This window comes from Symphalangus syndactylus, chromosome 12, assembly GCF_028878055.3.
Source record: "Symphalangus syndactylus isolate Jambi chromosome 12, NHGRI_mSymSyn1-v2.1_pri, whole genome shotgun sequence".
NCBI lineage: Eukaryota > Metazoa > Chordata > Mammalia > Primates > Hylobatidae > Symphalangus > Symphalangus syndactylus.
Genome location: NC_072441.2, coordinates 67,597,999 through 67,616,204, shown reverse-complemented (window position 1 = coordinate 67,616,204; position 18,206 = coordinate 67,597,999). Strand labels below are relative to the sequence as shown.

The following is an 18,206-nucleotide window of genomic DNA, read 5'->3' as shown; positions in this document are numbered from 1 at the left end:
ACCTTTAAACTAATTAGGAATAGAAGAGAACTTTCTCAGTTTGATAAAGGACATCTAGATAAACTGAATTTCATCAAAATGAAAACTTTTGTGTTGCAAATGATACCAACAAGAAACTGAAAAAACAACCCAAAGAATGAGAGAAAATATCTGCAAATAGTACATCATATAAATAACATGTATCTGAAATAAAGAACTCTTTTTTTTTTTTTTTTTTTGAGATGGAATCTCATTCTGTCACCCAGGCTGGAGTGCAGTGGCAAAATCTCAGCTCACTGCAAGCTCCGCCTCCCGGGTTCATGCCATTCTCCTGCCTCAGCCTCCCGAGTAGCTGGGACTACAGGCACCCACCACCATGCCCGGCTAATTTTTTTTTTTTTTGTATTTTTAGTAGAGACGGGGTTTCACCGTATTAGCCAGGATAGACTCAATCTCCTGACCTTGTGATCCGCCCACCTCAGCCTCCCAAAGTGCTGGGATTACAGGCATGAGCCACTGCACCCGGCCTGAAATAAAGAACTCTTAAAACTGAATAATAAAAAGATAAATTACTAAATAATTTTTATTGATATATAATAGTTGTATATATTTTGGGAGTACATGTGATATTTTGGTATCTGTATATGATACATAACGATCAAAATCAGAGTAATTAGGATATCTATCATCTCAAACATTTATCATTTCTTTGTGTTGGGAATATTCCAATTCTTCTCCTATAGCTGTTTTGAAGTATTCAATATTTTGAAACCTACACTAGCCCTATTGTGCTACCAAACACTGGAACTTATATCTTTTATCTAATTGTATATTTGTACCCATTAATCAATCCCTCTTCATCCCTCCCTCGCCACTACCCTTCTCAGCCTCCAGTAACCACCACTGTATTTACTACCTCCATGAGATAATTTTTTAAGCTCCCACATATGAGTCAGAATACTTAACAGTTGTTTTTCTGTGCCTAGCTTATTTCACTTAACCTAATATCCTCCAGCTCCATCCATGCAGTTGCAAATGACAAAATTTCCTTCTTTTTTATGGGTGATTAATATTCCATTGCATATGGAATGTATACCACATTTTCTTTATCTAATCACTTGTTAATGAACACTTAGTTGATTCCATATTTTGGCAATTGTGAATAGTGCTACAGTGAACATGGGAATGTAGATCTCTCTTCAATATGCTGATTTCCTTTCTTTTGGATATATACTCAGTAGTGGGATTGCTGGGTCATAAAGTAGCTCTATTTTTAGTTTTTTGAGGAACCTCTAGACTGTTTTCCATAATGGCTGTACCAATTTACACTCCCAGCAACAGTAAACAAGGGTTCCCTTTGCTCCACATCCTCATCAACACTTACTATCTTTTGACTTTTAACAGGTTATATCTCATTGAGGTGGCGTTGATTTGCGTTTCCCTGATGATTAGTGATGTTGAGCATGTTTTCATATACCTGTTTCCATCTGTATGTCTTCTTTTGAGAAACGTTGATTCAAGATTTTGCCCAATTTTTAATCAGATAATTTGGGGTTTTTTGCTATTGAATTGTTTGAGTTTCTTATATATTCTGGTTATTAATCTCTTGTTGGATGGATAGTTTCCAAACATGTTCTCCCATTCCAAGGGTTGACTTTTCTCACTTTGCTGTTTCCTTTGCTGTGCAGAAACTTTGTAGCTTGATATAATCCTGTTTTATCCATTTTTGCTTTCATTGCCTATGCTTTTTGAGGTCTTACTCAAATAATCTTTGACCAGACCAATGCCCTGTAGCATTTACCCAGTGTTTTCTTTCAGTAATTTCATAGTTTCAGGTCTTGTATCTAAGTAAACAATGTTTACTTAAGGAGTTCAAGACCAGTTTAGGCAACATAGCAAGACCCCTGCAAAAAAATTTAAAAATTTGCTGGGTGTGGTGGTGCTCACTTGTAGTCCCAGCTACTTAGTAGGCTGAGACCAGAGGATCTCTTGAACCCAGGAGTTGGAGATTCCAGTGAGCTATGATTGTACCATTGCACTTCATCCTGGGCAAGACAGAGAAATCCTGTTTCTACAAAAAACAAACTAACAAACAAGAACAACAATAACAAAGCCTGGCCATTTCTAATTCTTTGAGAGATCACACATTTCTATGAATTTAGGGTCAGTCTCTGGCACCTTATTTTGTCTGTTTGGTGAGGTTACATTTCCCTTAATGTTCTTGATGCTTGTGGATATGTGACAATGTCTGCACACTGAGAGATTAAGTATTTAATTGTCTGCACAGTCTGCCTTTGTTTGTGCTTCTCAGTGATTCTAGTGATTCTAAGAAGTCTGGTTGTTGTGTTTCCTGAGCCTGTGACCACTGCAGCCATCTCGGCACTAGAGGATGCTTGCCATCAGTCTTGCCATCAGTCTGCTGCATCTGCCATCAGATGCTTGCCATCAGTCCACACTTGCCATCAGTCTTGCAAGGACTCCAAGGTTGACATGCTGTTCCAGCCCAGATAAGACTGGGAAAGATCTAAGGAGGGTACTAGAGCTGTATGGGAATGCTGACCAGGGACCTGAGTTCAGAAGATTGTCCCAGTGGCTGAGATGGACATGCCTCCCAGCAGCTCTCTGCATGGGCAAGATAGGATGTCAAGTGCAGCTTGAGGGGCTGGAGTTGACATAGTTCCCCTCAGGATCTGCTGTGGGTTGGAGGCTGGAGAGCCTAGTCTTGGTAGCTGAGAGAACACGTCTCCTAGGAGAACCCTGCACAGACAGAATAGTTTCCTAAGTGTAGCAGGATGGACTGCAGCTGAGAATCAGCTCCCTCAGGATTACTGTGAGATAGAGGTTGGAATGCCCATCCCATTGGATTAGAGGAATGTACATCTCTCAGCAGGGCCCTGCACAGACAGGATAGTTCCCTGATTGCAGCAGGAAGGGCCAGACCTGTGACTGTCCCCCCACCACCCATCCAAGATCTGCTGAGGGACACAGGCTGGAGAGCCCATCTTGTTAGCCCAAACAGGTACACATCTCCCAGACAAGATAGATCTCAGAGACAGCACAAGGAAAGAGGTTGGTGATCCTATTCAGGATGGCTTAGACTCCTCAGCTGCGAGGTATGGGTGAGTCTCCCTCTGGGTCCTTGTGTTAGCAGCTCTCAGCTGGGACCTCAAATAAAGTGGGCTAGAGAAGTGCCACAAAGCAACTATTATGTTCACTGCCAAAACCAATATCAGCAAGCAGACAAGCCTTTCTATCAGGGCACTAATAGTGTGATTCCCTCTGGACTCTTTGGCAGATGGTTTTGATTGCAAGCTCAAGGACAAACAGGGCTATAGCCAAGCCACTTAGAAGACTGGGCCATTCCTGGGCTTGAACCTAGGAGCAAGCTCAGTAGGTCAGCCACCTGTGACCTACTGTCAGTCTGCACTCTCAAAATGACCCTCCAAGGTCTTTGGTTCCATGAGGGTTTCAGAGACTCCCACTTTTGTCCTGAGGCTCCCAAAGTGAGATTTTGACTGGATAGGTGCAGAATTCTTGTTGTTTTGAGGAGATATGAGTGGGTTAATGGTGACCCTGAAACAGCCTAATTAACCATTACAAAAATTGAATTTATTGTTTAAAAGTCCTTTTCAGAAATCTACAAGCCTGGATACTTTCAGTGGAGAAGGCTACCAGTCTACCAAACAGAAAGAAAAATTAACACCAATTTTATACAATCTCTTCCTGAAAACAGAAGCAAGGAAAACAGTTCCAGACTCACGATATCATAACCAGACAAGATAGTATAAAGAAGAAAACTACAGACCAATATTTCTCATGAACTTAGATTTAAAATCCTCAACAAAATATTAGCAGATTAAATCTAGCAAGTGCCCTCTCTCTCTCTCTGTTTCTCACTCTCCATATGTATATGTCATACACCAAATGGGATTTATTCTAGGGAATAGCATTCAAAAATCAACCAAAGTAATCCACCATATCAACAAGATAAAAAGGAAAATCATATGATAATATCAATCAATGCAGAAAAAGCATCTGATAAAATCCAATACCAATTCGTGATTTTTAAAAACTCTAATTAAATTACTACAGGGAGATTACATCAACTTGATTTTTTAAATCTAGAAAAAAATCTATAGCTAACATCATACTTATTGGCTAAAAAATTGAATGCTTTTCTCCCTACATTTATCAATACTGCAAGTATGTATGCTCTCGCCACTTATTAGTCTACCACATGGTACTGGAAGTTCTAGTCACTCACTGCAATAAGTCAAGAGAAAGAAATAAATGCCAGGCGCAGTGGCTCATGCCTGTAATGCCAGCACTTTGGGAGGCCAAGGCAGGCAGATCACGAGGTCAAGAGATTGAGACCATCCTGGACAACACGGTGAAACCCCGTCTCTACTACAAAGACAAAAATTAGCTGGGCATGGTGGCGTGTGCCTGTAGTCCCAGCTACTCGGGAGGCTGAGGCAGGAGAATCTCTTGAACCCAGATGGTGGAGGTTGCAGTGAGCCGAGATCATGCCACTGCACTCCAGCCTGGTGACAGAGCAAGACTCCATCTCAAAAATAAATAAAAATAAAAATAAATAAAAAGCATACTGACTGGAAAGGATAAAATAAAATATAATAATTATTATTGTATTTATTAACTTTTTTATCCTTTCCAATCATCCTGCAGATGACAAATGTCTGCACAGAAAATCACAAAGAATAAAAATAAGCATTATAGAGCTAATAAATAAGTTTAGCATAGGCACAGGATACAAAATAAACACAAAAATCAATCATGTTTCTATACACTAATGATGAGCATATAGGAAACAAAATTAAAAACACAATCTATTGCACTGCATGATGACCACCACTAATAATAAGATATTGCATATTTTAAAATTGTTAAAAGATTTTTAACGTTCTCACATCAAAAAATGATAAGCTGGCAAGGTCATAGACATGTTAATTAGCTTGACTGAATCTTCTATAATGTACACGTACGTATATCAACATGTCACATTGCACCTCATAAATGTACACAATTACTATTTGTCAATTCAAAATTAATAAAAATAAGAACAAATGTCTATTTTTTTCAATTGCATGAAAGGAAATGAAATAGATATACATTTAACAAAACAGGTTTAGAGGCTATATAATAGAAATTATGAAATTCTTATGAAAGAAATAAATATCTAATAAATGGAGAAAAATACCATGCTATATATTTGAAAACTCAACAAAGTAAAGATGTCAATTTTCCTCAAACTGTGATCTATAAGTTTAATAAATTTTCTATCAAAATCCCAGCAAGGTTTTTGTAAAAATAAACAAATTTATGCTAAAATATATGGAAAGTAACAGGTACTAAAACATCTAAAACAATCTTGACAGAGAAAAATAAAGTAGGAGAATCATTTTACTTGATATTAAGGCTTACTATAAAATAATCATGGCAGTGATATTGGTGAAGAGACACATAGATCAATGGAACAGAATAAAGACCATAGAAATAGATCCATAAGAACATGCCTAACCAGTTTTTGACAAAAGTTTGAAAGTAACTCAATGGAGATAAAGTAGTCTTTTCAACAGCTGGTGATAGAGCAATCTGAGATCCATAGGCAAAAAACTGAACTTCACGCTTTATATAACAATTAACTCAAAATGGATCACAGACATAAGCATAAAAAATAAAATTCTAAATAAAGCTTTTACAAAAAGACACAGGACAAAGTCTTTGGGATCTAGGGCTAGGCAAAGAGTTCTTAGACTTGGGATCAAAAGCACAATCCATAAAAAGAAAAACTGAGAAATTAAAATTTATCAAGATTAAAAACTTGTTCTGCAAAAAAACCGTTAGAATAAAAAGATAAGCTATAGACTGGGAGCATACACTGGCAAACCATATATTTGATGCTATGGTTTGAATGTTTGTACCCTCCAAAACTCATGGTGAAATTTGGTTGTCATTGTGGCAGTGTTAGGAGGTAGGACATTTGGAAGGTGATAGGGCCATGAGGGCTCTGCCCTTATGGGTGGCAGGAATCCCATCATAAAAAGGCATGTTTGGCCCTCTTTTTATTCTTTGCCTTTTTGCCTTCCACCATATGAAGACAGGGCATTTCTCTCTCTGGAGGATGCCACAGAAGGCCCTCACCAGATGCTGGCACCTTGATCTTGAACTTCCCATTTTCCAGAACTGTGAGAAAAATACATTTCTGTTCTTTATAAATTACCCAGTCTCAAGTATTCTGTTATAGCAACACAAATGGACTAGGTCCTCTGACAGAGGACTAATAATTACATTATATAAAGAATTCTCAAAATTCAACAGGTAAAAACAAGTCTAATTAGAAAATTAGTTAAAAATAAAAACACAGATACAAATCTCATCTTGAATTGTAGTTCCCATTATCCCCACATGTTGTGGGAGGGTACCTAGAGGGAGGTAATTGAATCATGAGTTTGGTTACCCCCATGCTGCTGTTCTCGTGACAGTGAGTTCTCACAAGATCAATGGTTTTATAAGGGGCTTTTCCCCCTTTGCTTGGCATTCATTATCCTTCCTGCTGCCATGTGAAGGGCATGTTTGCTTTCCCTTCCACCATAATTGTAAGTTTCCTGAGGCCTCCCCAGCCCTGTGGAACTGTGAGTCAATTAAACCTCTTTTCTTTATAAATTACCCAGTCTCAGGTATGTCTTTATTAGCAGCATGAGAATAGACTAATACACTGTTCAACAGCAGAAAAATGCAAATTAGAACCACAATGAATTATGACTACAAACCTGCAAGAATAACTAAAACAAAAAATAGCAAGTTGCTGCTGGTAAGGATGCAGAGAAACTGGATCATTTATACATTGCTTATGGTAATGTAAAATGGTACCACCACTTTGGAAAATAGTTTGGCAGTTGCTTATGAAACTAATATGCAACTGCCATACAATTTAGCAATTGTATTCTTAGGTAGTTGTTTCAGAAAAATGAAAACAGGTTCACACCAAAACCTGTACACAGGTGTTCATAACAGCTTTATTTATAACAGCTCAAAACTAGAAACAACTAGGTACCCTTGACTGGGCAAACTCTTAAACTGTGGTACATCCATACCACAGAATACTCCTTGGCAATAAAAACTAAAAAAAATTTATTTACATTTTTCTATCTGCTTTCCAACTTTCTATATACTCAGGTTGGACTAACAACTTGGATAAATCTCCAAGGAGCAAAGCTGATAACAAAAGGTTACATAGTGTTTGAATCCATCTAGATAACATTCTCGAAATGGCAAAATTATAGAAATGGAGAACATGTTAGTGATTGCCAGGGGTTGGGGAGGGAGGTGGATGTGGCTATAAAAGGGCAATATGAGGAATCTTTATGGAGATGGAACTGTTCTGTATCTTAACTGTGTCAATGTCAAAATCCTGGTTGTGATATTGTCCTACAATTTGTAAGATGTGACCATGGGGGGAAACTTAATAAAGGATACATGGGATCTCTCTATATTATTTCTTACAACTGCATGTGAATCTACAATTATCTCAAAATAAAAAGCTTAATTAAAAGAAACTACACTGGCACCTATAACTTTCCTCCCTCTTCAAAATGTTTTTCAGTCTGTTTTCTTCACTTAGAATCTAAGCTCTTTCAAGAACTATTAAATGTTTTGTAAAGAAATATCTATCTTAAGTTTAATAATAATTCTGCAATTCCAATTTCAAATTATTTTTTCCAATAAATTCAAATATAATATGTATATTTTAGTTTAACTAATATGGCATTTTGTTCAAAGGTATTCTTTATCTTTCTTGATATGTGTAAGTGTATCTGACTATGGTTCTTTTTGTTTTTGTTTTTTCGTAAAGGAGCCATATGAAGTGATATACGCCCAAAATAAATAAAAGTTATTCTGGGATGTAAACTCTAGAATCCCATCAACATTTTCCTCTACATTTGTATGTATTACTTACATTCTTAAAATGTGTATAAAAGTGTAATTTAGGCCAGGCGTGGTGGCTCAGGCCTGTAATCCCAGCACTTTGGGAGGCCGAGGCAGGCAGATCACAAGGTCAGGAGATCGAGACCATCCTGGCTAACACAGTGAAACCCCATCTCTACTAAAAATACAAAAAATTGGCCAGGCATGGTGGCGGGCGCCTGTAGTCCCAGCTACTCGGGAGGCTGAGGCAGGAGAATGGTGTGAACCCAGGAGGCGGAGCTTGCAGTGAGCTGAGATTGCACCACTGCACTCCAGCCTGGGAGACAGAGTGAGACTCCGTCTCAAAAAAAAAAAAAAAAAAGTGTAATTTAACATAATAATGTATATATGTATGTATAATTAGCATTCATCATTAGCTAGATAATCAGTCTATAGATTATAATTATACCTTCATTTTATGTCCTCATGTACATTCATAAATACTGACTATATTTTACAGCATAAAGAAAATGCCAAAGAAATTTCCAAAAAGTAACAATAGTATAGACAATGCAATAAAAGTAGACATTTTTTAAATAGAAGAAGACCACCTAAAGGTATTATCTCTATAACTGTTAGTCCAATCTGAGTATATAGAAAGTTGGAAAGCAGATGGAAAAACAGTAAACTCTGAGACATGGGTTTGTAGGCTATTCTTACCCTTTTTGTACTTTTCTGTATTAATATTTTATAAAATATAAACATAATGTGTTTTTATTAAACAATATAAATTTATGTATACAATAAATCCTTATATCAACGAGCTCAGACTAAATTATACTGTAGTAACAACCCTAGATCTTAGTGGATTACAATAGAAGTTTATTTCTCAACCACATTACATGTCACTTATAGACTGGTTTCTACCCTACTCCTTGTTATCTCCAGGAATCTAGGCTGAAGAAGCAACTTCTACGTCAGTCTCAAGGCCAAAGGAAAAGAGAGGCTGGGAAGATGATGTGGTGTCTCTTAAAGCATCCTCTCAGGAAAGCCACTTTTGCTCACATTCCATTGGGCAAAATAAAACATTTGGCCAAATCTGAAGTCAGCGAGGTGGAAATACATAATTCTTCCTTTGGGAGGGACCCTAATAGAAAAGGGCAGCATACATTTTGAATAAAACAATCTATCACAAGCCCAAATTTTTTAAATATATCTATGTACTGGCATATTTGTGTGTGTGCATGTGTGCACATGTGTGTGTTTATATATTTTTCATAGATAAATGATCAGAAAGAAACACAATATGATGTAAATGGAGGTCCTAAATTATTTTTGATATGCAAATAAAAAAGAAGCCCTTAAATTTGTTAATAAGGAGTTCAGTGTGACCCAAGACAAGAAAGCAGTTAGGCCAATAGCTAAATTGTAATAGGTGAGGAGATAAGAACTGAAGAAACAGACTAATACTTAAGAAAAGAACAGAATAGTATAGCAGCTTAAGCAGTTTAATGGTTTAAGTTTTTATAAGATGATAGAAATGAGACAGTATAGGGAAGGGATTCAGCCCTGGTAGACCACAGACATGGTATTCAAGACCCCATGGGCCTCACATATCAAGGCATATTCTCTCCCCTACCTTCCTGTCTCCCTTAATAAGCTGACCCAAGTCACATAGCAGAAGGAGGACCTCTCCTAACTTAGCTGACTAGGCTGAATTCTTAAGTATCAAAAGAAGAAACTAATTGTTTATCTCCTTGAAGTGATGTCTCCCAAGGTTACTAAAAGTTGGACTCTAGCATTTCTGATAAGAACCTGACCATCTTTCAAGGTTAGTGAGGCTCTGGCATTCCCGATAAGAACTGGACCAGATCCAGTCTGCTGAAGACAAGACAGACTCCAACACTGACTTTTTGCTGATTTTTTTCCTCATTATAATATCATTTTAATACTAAAATCACCACCCAAGGCAGGGCTTTTCCACCATTTTCTGATCATGCAATGTATGTCAGAGCATGATGCCCCATTGTGCAAATGCAAAGAAAATTTCGCCTAAACATGCTTGTACATCATTTCATTTTCTGCCTCAGCTTCTAAAATGACAGGAGCTGAGCCTCAGGGAGCTAGCACCGAGATCCGTTTGCCATAAACTGTTCCCTTGCTTTGACTGAGCCACAAGCCTATTAAACCTTCCCTGAGAAAAATGTCTCTTTGGCCTGGTGTTAATTTCTACTTATGTGAGAGCCAAAGAACTTGGGATACAAGCTACAGTAACAGAATTCTTATTTATGTTTACTGACTAGAGTAAAAAGTAAAGATTGCTGAGGGTTTAATAGCATCGAGAGTTAAGCCATAGAAGAATTCCTCTTCTACTGAAACAGTAGGATAAAGGTAAGCATGAATCTTATCATTGCAGATGAAGGGAAAGCCATTTTGTTAGTTCTTTAATTGAAAATATAAAAATTTCAAAGCCCTGTACTCAGATAAAGGGAAAACAAAGATAAATAAGGCATAATTAGCCCTTGCAGAGCTTGCAATATAACACGGGGCACAGAGTGAAATAACCATTTTAACATTAAAAACAAAGTGCTATGAGAATACACACATATATAGTAAGCTCACAACCATAAGATGAAAGATGTGTGATATTTTCCAAGATAGAAAAGGATGAAAGGAATTAAATGCAGGAAACAAAATAAACAAATTCTCAGAGGCTTGAAATTGAAACTGTATGTTACCTAAGCTGCTGCAGAGTGATTAAGAGAATAGGTTTGAAGCCATGCAAAAATAGACCTAGGTTTAAATTCTAGTCATTCTGCTCTCTTACTATGTAATCCTGAATAAATAATGTAATCTCTGTCAAAATAAAGATAATAATAAAGTATTGCATATAATATTGCTGTAAAGATTAAATTAAATGTAAGTAGGGTACTAAACACAGTTCCTATCTCATAGAAACCAAAAAAAGTATTTGTCATTTATAGTGTGAATCAATTCACTTTGCAAACTGTAAAACACTACAGAGATAGCCTTTTTTTCTGAAACATGATGAATAGCTTCAAAAAAAAAGCATATCTAAATACATAAGCATTTTAATACGAGATAATATTACTCAAATACAGTATATTTAAAAGTGTTCCGGGGGGAGGGATAGCATTAGGAAATATACCTAATGTTAAACGACGAGTTAATGGGTGCAGCACACTAACATGGCACATGTATACATATGTAACAAACCTGCATGTTGTGCACATGTACCCTAAAACTTCAAGTATAATAAAAAAAAAAGGAAACATGCTAGAAGGATATACATTAAAAATGTTAACAGTATTTGCAGGGAAAAAAAAGTGTTTCTTTTCTTTTTATTTATTTATTTATTTATTTTGAGACGGGAGTCTTGCTCTGTCTCCCAGGCTAGAGTGCCGTGGCGCGATCTCGGCTACTGCAAGCTCCGCCTCCCAGGTTCGTGCCATTCTCCTGCCTCAGCTTCCCGAGTAGCTGGGACTACAGGCTCCCGCCACGGCGCCCGGCTAATTTTTTGTATTTTTAGTAGAGATGGGGTTTCACCGTGTTAGCCAGGATGGTCTCGATCTCCTGACCTCATGATCTGCCTGCCTTGGCCTACCAAAGTGCTGGGATTACAGGAGTGAGCCACAAAAGTGTTCCTTTTCTTAAAAGTACACTTATATTTACATATGTTTTGCATTTACATTAGGAAATATTCTAAATGTTTCTAGAAAAAAGCTTATCGGGGAAAACTATTTTCTCATCCTGTTATTGAAATTTATCAAATTATTTTATAATATGACATAATTCTAAAAATGCAAAGTTGCTCCTAAACCTTACAATCATTTTATCTATAATGCCAAAAAACCTACCTTCTCTTCTCTTTCTATTTCAAGTTGCTTCTTAACAGACAAAAGTTCAGTTTTGAGATTGGATAGTTCAATCTCCTAAAGAAAAAGAAACATGAAGTTTAGAAGAGCTTCCATGTATTTCTCAAGACAATGAAAATATAAACTAGTGCTCTGAGTAAATTTAATATTGTAGAGAAATAAATTCACTCATAAAATGTAGATACTCTTAAAGTCAACTGATATAAAGGCTGCTAGCTTAACATAGCTAAAAACCTCATTTAAACAAGTTTTTGGGCTGGGTGCAGTGGCTCATGCCTGTAATCCCAGCACTTCCCTGGGAGGCAGAGGCAGGCATATCACTCGAGGCCAGGAGTTTGAGGCAAGCCTGGCCAACATGGTGAAACCCCGTCTCTACTAAAAATATTAATACAAAAATTAGCGGGGTGTGGTGATGCACACCTGTAGTCCCAGCTACTCAAGAGGCTGAGGCCGGAGAATTGCTTGAACCCGGGAGGTGGAGGTTGCAGTGAGCCAAGATCGTGCCAGTGCACTCCAGCCTGGGGGACAGAGAAAGACTCCATCTCAAAAAACAAAAACAAAAACAAAACAAAAAAAAATCAAGTTTTTTATAGTTTTCTTTAAAGAAAAATTTAACACAAAGTATATCTCTCCTCGTCCTCTCCCAATTTATCCCACCCTCTTCTCCCAATTTCAATCAGAGCTCCAAACTTATTTGTTTACTGGAGTTTATAAAATTTCACTTGAAAAAATAGTTTGTTCCACTATTTCAAAAACTAAATTAGAAAAAAAATGTAACTAGAAGATCTATAATATCCCTTTCAGATTTAAGACTCTGATTCTATAGCTCAAAAATTAGTTTTACTTAATATTATTCTTTACCACCAGTCACTGCTGACATTATGAAAACTGGCCGTTACTGCTATTTTTTCTGTATCTCACCAAAGATGCTCTCAGTGATGACTGTTCTTGTTCTTTGCTCTTATAAAGTCCTAATTCTGAGTCTCTTTCTTCAATGATCTTATCATATTGGTGCTATATTAAACAAAGAAGACATTTTAGATATATTAAAACTGAATAGATTATAAGATTGATATCCTAACATATTTTAATATTTAATTTAGTATTTAATTAATTATTTAGTATTTAATTTTGCAGAAACTTATGTTTATAAATTTAGTAATATATATGGGTATATATTTTTAATATTTCAATTATATTTTTTCATTCAAACAACCTCAACAGTGAAACACACAACAGTCTTGGAAATAACCTAAGAGCAAAAGATAATTCTTTTATTGGAAACATTGAATTTTAACATTTAAAAATGCCAGAAACACCAGGACTTCTACAAAACTGACTGATTTCAAATCTGGGACAGGAAATATAAGCCTCAAACTAGCATTAGGAGATATACCTAATGTAAATGACAAGTTAATGGGTGCAGCACACCAACATGGCACATGTATACATATGTGACAAACCTGCACGTTGTGCACATGTACCCTAGAACTTAAAGTATAATAATAAAAAAATTACATCAAAAAAAGAAGCCTTAAACATTTTGTCATAACTCAAAGAAAGTTATCAGAGAAAATTACAGTTAAGTCAAAAGGACTTGCCAGTCAGCTTAAAGAGGCTCCTGCTAGCCAAAGGTGGGAAAATGTGAGTTATCAATAAGGACAGATGCTGCACTGGATTGAAACATACCAAATGTGTTTAAATCTATGAGTTTACAATGTTATTTAAATTATTTTTTAAATCCTCACCGGTTCCCTCATAATAATCTTGTATTCCAGCAGCTTTTTTTTTTAATGAATAGGTAGGTATACCCTACCTCTTCTCCAAATCTTAAGGAGAATGAGGCTTAATTCCTTAACAGATGGATGCTCTAAAATAACAATTAAAAATATAAGACACAAACACATCAAACACTAAGAATTTCATCTATTTATTCCTTTGACAAAAATTGATTTAGCCTATTATATGTTAGATATCAATGAGATACTTATCCTGGTTATGTACTTAAAAATATATAAGGTAGAAAGTGCTATAAGAGACTATTAGGAGAATCCAGAAAAAGAGTGATCACTTCCATTCATCACAGATAACAAAGAGAGAGGTCCTCAAGGATGCGACACACAGGCTCAACTTTGTATGGTTAAGATCTGAACTTGAAGAAATGGGCATCAAGGGTATTCTAGCTATAGTCAGTCACTGTTGCATAGACAATAATCTTCTCTGACAAATATGAATACTATCTTGATTTCACCATTATTTAACAGAAATATGGCTCCAATTAATAATTTTCATTATATAAGAAGAAAAAAATTACCTTATGTTTTTCCATAAGTGCTACCATTTCAGCTATTTTATGTTGACATCGTTTATCAATTTCTTTCTGTAATTTTACTGCTTCATCGGCTATTACTTTTGCTTTCTCAACCTATCAAATAAGCAAAAAAGAAGTTTCTTAAAATAAATGCACAAAAAACAAACAAGTGTAAAAAGTATATGTTCTACTTAAATAAAAGCAAACCTCAAACACGAGGAAACTGGAAAAACAAGTAGAAAATGCACTGTTTGGGGTTTTTTCAGAGTGTTCTATGAAGTAAGATGACAGTATACCACTGTGGCAATCATTTAATCCTTTCAAAATAATTATATACTCAAATAGTTAGAATAGCAAGGATACTTTTAGCTTCTATAAAAACTGATAAACTGACCCTTATATAAATTTACTAAACCTTTTTTAAAATCATAATTTAAAAATTAAGATTTTTTTACTTTTCTCTTAAAATCCTAATAAAAATATAGATTTTTAGTATAATAAGTTCTTAATACATTAAGTTTTTCCCACCTCTTCTAAAAGATTTTCTTCTGATATCTTTTTGTCCTCAATTTCTTTCTGATAGGTGTCCGTGATTTCTCCAAATTTCTGTTTGGCACTTTCTAGTTCTAACTCTAATTTATTGACCTTTAAGTAAAAAAAAATAGCATGAATATTAGTAAATGCTATGGATTACTTGAAAACATTCCATATTCATTTTGTGGTTTTGTGAATCTTAAAAGATTACTTATTCATGGAAATTAGGTTGGATCACTTTCCTTACATTTTCATATGGTGAGAAGTGTTTTATTTTCACAAAATCTATCTTCTCCCCTAAAATATGTATTTTGTCTTGACGAGTAATATAAAATAAAAACCCATGCATTTATTTTTAATGAATTTCTCAACAACATTTACATTGGTTACTCTCACTCAGTTTAATATGCTTTATTAGAATAAGTATTTCCATTGTGCAGTAAACTCATGTGATTCAAAGTAAAGGCATATTCTTAATGAGATTAATTTTCTATAAAGAAGCAACAACTGCCATTTATATTATTCTTACATACTTTGTGTAAATATTTACTGAGCTGTGTAGATATAATTCAAATATAGAAATTGTCAAGAGGGAAGGAAAGCCCTGAATTAGCACCCTTCATATTCACTTTTATCTTAGGGCTAAATTAATACTGGAAAGGTGTTATACGGCAGGGACAGGAATTGGGAAGAGGGTTATGGGTAATATAATGATGAATCAGACTGTATTTTGTATCCATGAGTCAATCATCGACTTTAAAATACAGACCATTACCAATATTGATAAAAGCTATTAAATGCCCCTCCCTCTTCATTAGTTTTCCCCTACTGCCCTTTCAAGCATAAAAAACATTCTTAATTTATATTCCCTTACTCTTCTTTATAGATTCATTGCATAATTACGTGTCCCTAAACAATATTTCAAGATTTTTTTTTGAACTTCATATAAATGTTTTCATAGTACATTATTTTTCTGGCTTGCTTTTCTCATTGAACAGTTATGTTTGAGGTATTTATGTGTAAAAATACAGTTCTTTCATTTTCACTGCTGAGTGGTGTTCTATTGTATGAATATAACACTGTTTATGTAATCAATTGTTCAGGGCACTGAGTTGTCTCCATTTTGGGACTGGTATGCACACAATAGTGCTATGAATGTTCTTGTAAACATCTCCTGGTGCAAATGTAGAATTTCTCTATAGTATGTACCTAGGATTGGAATTGCCGGGTCATAAGGCAGGTTACATATTCAACTTTAAAGATGACATTATTTTCTATATGCATTTATACCAATTTAAATTCTCAGCAACAAGGTTATGACTTTTCCTGCTTCACAACCTCACCAAGAGTTGATAGTGTCAGACAAAAGTATTTGACTGAAGTTTTGTTGTATTTTTTGCATTTTCCAGAAAATTATGTAACATGTTTAACTCTTCAGGTTTTCTGTTCTGTGACCATCTCTGTTCATATATTTTACTCATTTATCTACTTGGTGCTTCATTTTCTTCTTAATTACATTTAATGGGTTCTAATCCTTTGTTCTTTATATATGTAAAGTTGGGATATTTCTCCAACTTTGAGGTTCGTTGCTTTACTTTCCAAGTAACCAGAAATTATTATAGCATATATGAATGTATCAATATTTTCAAATATGGTTGTGTTTTTTAATCTTATTTAGGAAATCTTTCTTTACTACCAGGTCACAAAGATATTGTCCCACATCTTCTTTAAATGTTTTGAAGCCCTGCCCTTCACATTTATTTATATCCTTATGGAATTTGTGTTTGTATGTAGTGTAGAGGTAGACTTTCATATTTTTCCATATAGATAGTCAAATGTTCTAGCACTACATATCTGCAATATCACTTCTGTATTGTGTCTAGTTACCATGTACCCCTGGATCTTTTTCTAGGCTTCTCTTTTATTCAATTGACTTGACAACTTCTGTGCCAATGTCATACTGTCTTAATTACCTTAGCTATACAATTAATCTTTATATCTGGTAGGGCACATTTTCCTACTTTGTTCTTAAAGATTGCTTTAGTTATTCTTGGCCTATATGATCATTTTTGTTAAATAAAAAGTTGCACATATTCTAAATAATGTATACCCAATAATATGGCCTTGAAATAAAGACAAGTTAACAGAACTGCAAATAAGAGAACAGAAATCCACAATCATTGTGTAAAATTTTTAAACACATCTATCTCAGTCAACTACTTAATAAAACACAAATACAAAAAAGCAGAGGCTACAGAATAAAAAAAGATACACAAATATAAAGAATATAACTGGTATTCTTTACATAAAGGAACACTTAGTGGGAAATTTACAGCCTTGAAATGTGTACATTAGAAAGACTGAAAATTAATGATCTAAGAATTCATCTTAAGATAGGTCCAGGCTCAGTGGCTCACACCTGTAACCTCAGCACTTTGGGAGACCGACATGGACGGATCACTTGAGGCCAGGAGTTTAAGACCAGTCTGGCCAACATAATGAAACCCCGTCTCTACTAAAAATACAAAAATTAGCCGGCGTGGAGGCGCACGCCTGTAATCCCAACTACTCAGGAAGCTGAGGCAGGAGAGTTGCTTGAACCCAGGAGGTAGAGGTTGCAGTGAGCCGAGATCACAGCCACTGCACTCTAGGGTGGGTGACAGAGGCGGACTCCATCTCAGAAAAAAAGGAAAAAAACTTCCCAAATTGACAAACTCCTGGTGACACTGATAAAGAAAAAAACAAAAGAAGGAACAAATAACCAACATCAGATTAAAAACAGGCTATTACTGTTTTTAACAGTAAATGCTACAGACAATTCTGAAACTGTAGAAAATGTGGATGAACTGGATGAAACCCAGAAAAATATTATTTATCAAACTTGAAGAAATAGGACAACTAAGTTATACTGTAACTACGATTAAATTGCTTCAGAAATTAAAAGCCTTTGCATAAAGAGAACTCTAGGCCCAGTAGCTTTCATTGATGAGTTCAACTTCAATGAGACATAATTTACATATAATAAAATGCATGGTTTTAAGTGTAAAGTTTAATAAGCTTTGACAAATTGTTTTTAAAACCATGTAATGCCAATCAAGACATAATTTCCATAATCCCAGAAAGTTCCCTCATATCTCTTAACAAACTAATAGTACCCCATTGAGGCAACCATTGTTCTTTCTGTCTCCATAAATTGGTTTTGTCGATTCAAAAACTTCATTTAAATGAAATCATGACAAACATACTCTCTTGTATATAGGTTATTCATTCAGCATATTACAAGACTCATCCATGTTCCTGTGAGTATCAGTAGGTCTTTTTTACTTCTGAGTAGTATTCCATTGTATGAATATACCAAATTTGTTTATCCAGTCTCTTCTTAAAGAACATTTTATGTGTTTCCATTTTTTATCATTGTGGATAAAGCTACCATGAATATTCTTGTACAAGGTTTTTAGTGGACATGTTTCCATTTATTTTAAGTAAATATCTAGGAAAATAATTGTTGGATCACACAGTAGATGCATGTTTAGTTTTAGAAGAAACCACCAAAACATTTT

The 18,206-nt window shown here is 35.3% G+C and overlaps 1 protein-coding gene across 3 annotated transcripts in view; it reads right to left on the bottom strand.

Annotated features, from left to right (window-relative positions):
• SYCP1 (synaptonemal complex protein 1) overlaps positions 1-18,206 on the bottom strand; it is a 145,131-nt gene that overhangs the window by 39,916 nt on the left and 87,009 nt on the right. For 2 of the 3 annotated variants that reach the window (XM_063625815.1, XM_063625814.1), the window contains exons 24-27: positions 14,641-14,757; positions 14,116-14,226; positions 12,723-12,815; positions 11,784-11,858 (exon numbers count right to left, since the gene is read on the bottom strand). In XM_063625815.1, the coding sequence (XP_063481885.1) occupies positions 11,784-11,858; positions 12,723-12,815; positions 14,116-14,226; positions 14,641-14,757 (396 nt within the window). The remainder of the gene's footprint in view (positions 1-11,783; positions 11,859-12,722; positions 12,816-14,115; positions 14,227-14,640; positions 14,758-18,206) is intronic. The other variant, XM_063625816.1, reaches the window with a different exon arrangement.